The sequence below is a fragment of the Rutidosis leptorrhynchoides genome, chromosome 3 (genome assembly GCF_046630445.1).
Source record: "Rutidosis leptorrhynchoides isolate AG116_Rl617_1_P2 chromosome 3, CSIRO_AGI_Rlap_v1, whole genome shotgun sequence".
NCBI classification, from domain to species: Eukaryota; Viridiplantae; Streptophyta; class Magnoliopsida; order Asterales; family Asteraceae; genus Rutidosis; species Rutidosis leptorrhynchoides.
Window position 1 is genome coordinate 122534699 of NC_092335.1, and position 3759 is coordinate 122538457.

A 3759-nucleotide genomic window follows, 5' to 3' on the forward strand; every position below is an offset into this window, starting at 1 on the left:
ACTTTACAGTTTTCACTGAGTTAATTTCCATTTATAGAAACAAATATATATCTTGATGTATAGTCATCTCATATTCATGTGTTATAAATATGAGCCAAGTACTATTGTAATCAGACCACTTTTCAGTTTATTAAATGAATGGTGCAATTTCTAAGATTTTTTTTTTTTTTTTTTAATTACTTTCAGGAGAATATTTGATTTGATTGTGAATTGATATTTGGGAATAAGGTATTTAGACAGATTTTTTGATTGGGTTTAGAGTGATTCATGGGGATCTTTGAAGAAATAGGATTTTATGGAAATCTCGATTTTCTTTCGGGTTCTAACTGCGAGGGCGAACAGCCCCCACCTGAAACCGAACAAGAGGCACCCGTGGACGAAGATTACAGTGACGAAGAAATGGATGTAGATGAGCTCGAAAGGAGGATGTGGCGGGATCGAATGCTTTTAAGGCGGCTTAAAGATCAAAATAAGGGTAAAGAGGTAAATAACGCCAAACAACGCCAGTCTCAAGAACAAGCAAGAAGAAAGAAAATGTCTCGGGCCCAAGACGGGATCTTGAAATACATGCTTAAAATGATGGAAGTTTGTAAAGCGCAAGGGTTCGTTTATGGAATCATCCCTGAAAATGGGAAGCCCGTTAGCGGAGCTTCTGATAATCTTCGGGCCTGGTGGAAGGAAAAAGTCCGGTTTGACCGAAACGGGCCCGCTGCAATCGCTAAATACCAAGCGGACCATTCGATTCCTGGTGAAAATGTGGATAATTGTGCGCCCGTTTCGACCCCACACACGTTGCAAGAACTTCAAGATACGACTCTCGGGTCACTTTTATCGGCTTTAATGCAACATTGTGACCCGCCTCAGAGGCGGTTTCCGTTGGAAAAGGGTGTCGCACCGCCGTGGTGGCCCACCGGAGATGAGGAATGGTGGGCCCAACTCGGGTTACCACAAGAACATGTGGCCCCACCGTATAAAAAACCTCATGATCTCAAAAAGGCGTGGAAAGTTGGGGTTTTAACGGCTGTGATTAAACACATGTCACCCGATATTGCTAAAATTAGGAAGCTTGTTAGGCAGTCGAAATGTTTACAAGACAAAATGACAGCTAAAGAAAGTGCCACGTGGCTTTCTATTATAAACCAAGAGGAATTGTTATCTCGTAAGCTGTATCCCGACAGCTGTCCTCCAATATCGTCAACAGGGTCCGGGTCGTATCTCGTTGCAGATACGAGTGACTATGATGTGGATGGTGTAGATATTGACCAGACCGTTGAATTAGATGAGTGCAAGCCACAACCTTGTGAGGTCAATAATCTTTACAATCTCGGGCTCATGGGACCCACTCACGGAATCGCGGGTCCTCAACTAGCTCAAGTCAAGGGTGAGCTTGTTGAAATCGCAAGTCCCGAAAATTTCGTTCAGAAACGGAAGCTACAATCTGATGATCAGCAGCAAACTCAAAAGATTTACACTTGTGAGTTTACGCAATGTCCTTATAGTGACATTCGTGTTGGATTTAATGACAGATTTTCAAGAAACAATCATCAAATAAGCTGTCCTTACCGTCCTAATCCTAGCCCGAATCATAATCCTTCTCATGGTGGGACCCTTAACTTCCAAATGAAAGAGCCCGTTTTCACCATCCCGTCTTTTGGTCAGCAGACCAAGGTCAATACGGGTCAACCCGTGAATCAAGACGCCCCATTTGTTAGTTCACAACTTGGACTTCCAGTAGATGGTCAACGGGCCATTTCTGATCTCATGTCGTTTTACGATACTAATCATCAAAACCCTAATAACCGAAATCTCGCTAATCTTGATGTTACCAATGACCAGCAGAAGCAAAAATTTCCCATCCAAATTGATGATGACTTTTTTGGTCAACGGGTCGAGTCAAACATCCCGTCTAATCTGCCAACGTTCATGCCAAACGGATTCCAATTCGAAACCAAAACTCCATACAATCCTTCATTCGATGCAAACAATAACTTGGATTTCAGATTCGTCTCCCAATCACCGTTCAATCTAGGAGTTGCTGACTTTTCTGGTGAGTCAAACCCGACCCAAGATATGTCATTGTGGTACCTTTGAAAAAACATCAACAAGACTCCATTTTAACAGGTGAAAAATCTTCCCTTTAGTACTTAGTATAGTATCAAGCTAGTGTTACATAATCTCGCTTGTTATTATCACGAAACTATGTACGCACTGTTTTTTACGTGTTTTTGTTACCGAATACTGGTGTAACTTGTGTAACTATATTTTGTTTATATATCATATGTGATGTACTAAATCAAATAAATGTTTGCTAGCTTTTGTTTCTGTATGATAGATTCACTGGCACATAAAGCCTTGACCATATTATTGTATTATGTATTATGTATTCTTATGTGTTTTGGCTCTTTGGGTGCACTTATTGGTGCACCCCAACAATAAAAGGGTGAATGCATGTGAGGGTTGTTGGATTAGTGATGAGAGTTTTGAGTTAAATTTTAGGATGGGACCAATTGACCAAAAAAGATTAGGTGGCAAACATGAACATGTGACTTTCTTTGGGTCCATTGATTTTGGGCCCATATATGGATAGATTTGAAATGGTTGTATAGCTGGATGTACACTAAATAACAAAACATAACGTCAAGGTCTGGAAATGTTAACAAGGATGTTAACTTTGACTACTAAGTTGAGTGTTGACTATGTTATTGGTTTGGGGCCTAATCTTTTGTTACTACCATTTTTGGTTAACTTTGTTCTCAATTATTGGGGAAGTGATGGTGTTCATCTATTGTCAAGTCTTGAATTATATGTTCATATATTGAAAATATCTACGCTGATATTTTTGAGAAAATTTACATATTATATAGAGTAATAGAAAATAGAAAAGATATGATAATATAGTGAAAATACAAGTGATACATATTCAAACGATCTGTTTGAGGATACTCGAAGATTGACTTGACCAAACGTGCATTAGAAAACCCTATGCATCCACTATTTTTCGAAAAGCTGGATTTGGAATCACTGGACGGATAAAAACCACACCCCCAATCATTTTCAACGCGCGCACACGTTTTCCGGGCGGAAATTCGAACCGCATAACATGGACCCGATCCATCAATTCATACGGGCATTTAGATCGGGTCAAATTCCTGCGTACAGGTCGGTAAAACCTCTAGCGGGCTTTTTACAGAGCCATTAATCGAACTCTTAACCTCAACCGTGCCCAATATTCAAGGTATTAGGGTTTAATCATTAGGCCACGAAGGCGGTTCCCTCAGATACATCCAGTGTTGTAAAAAACCCGTTTACTCGCCGATTAATCCCCGATTAATCATTTTTAGGAGCAATCCGTTCCGATTTCCAAAAATCCTTTTAATTAAACGGTCAACGTCTTAATCAAAGTCAGTTAAAGTAAAAAAGGTTAACATTTTAACATGAATTTAAACTAGAATTTTATAGTTTTGAAGCAAAATGAACAATTTTAGACAATTATGTTAAAATTTATCTCTATATTTATGGGTTTTTTTATAGTTACACATAAAAATTTTAAAATATACTATTTAAATGTATACAGTACAATCCGATTAATCTCCGATTAATCCCCGAATTGTCGATTAATCCTTTCAAAGTCCCGACCGATTAATCCCCGAATAGCGAATTTTGCAACCTTGGATACATCCCTAGCTACATGAACAACATACCCGATCAACCACAATGCAACATTGACAACAAACACAATTGCAAAATAACACAAACAAA

The 3759-nt window shown here is 39.0% G+C and overlaps 1 protein-coding gene across 1 annotated transcript; it reads left to right on the plus strand.

Moving 5' to 3' along the window:
• The first annotated feature begins 202 nt into the window (after nt 1-202).
• On the plus strand, nt 203-2322 carry LOC139901864 (ETHYLENE INSENSITIVE 3-like 1 protein). Its single transcript, XM_071884535.1, has one exon. It carries the CDS (start codon nt 268-270, stop codon nt 2089-2091), a length of 1824 nt encoding a protein of 607 aa, XP_071740636.1. The 5' UTR covers nt 203-267; the 3' UTR covers nt 2092-2322.
• The last annotated feature ends 1437 nt before the right edge of the window (nt 2323-3759 follow it).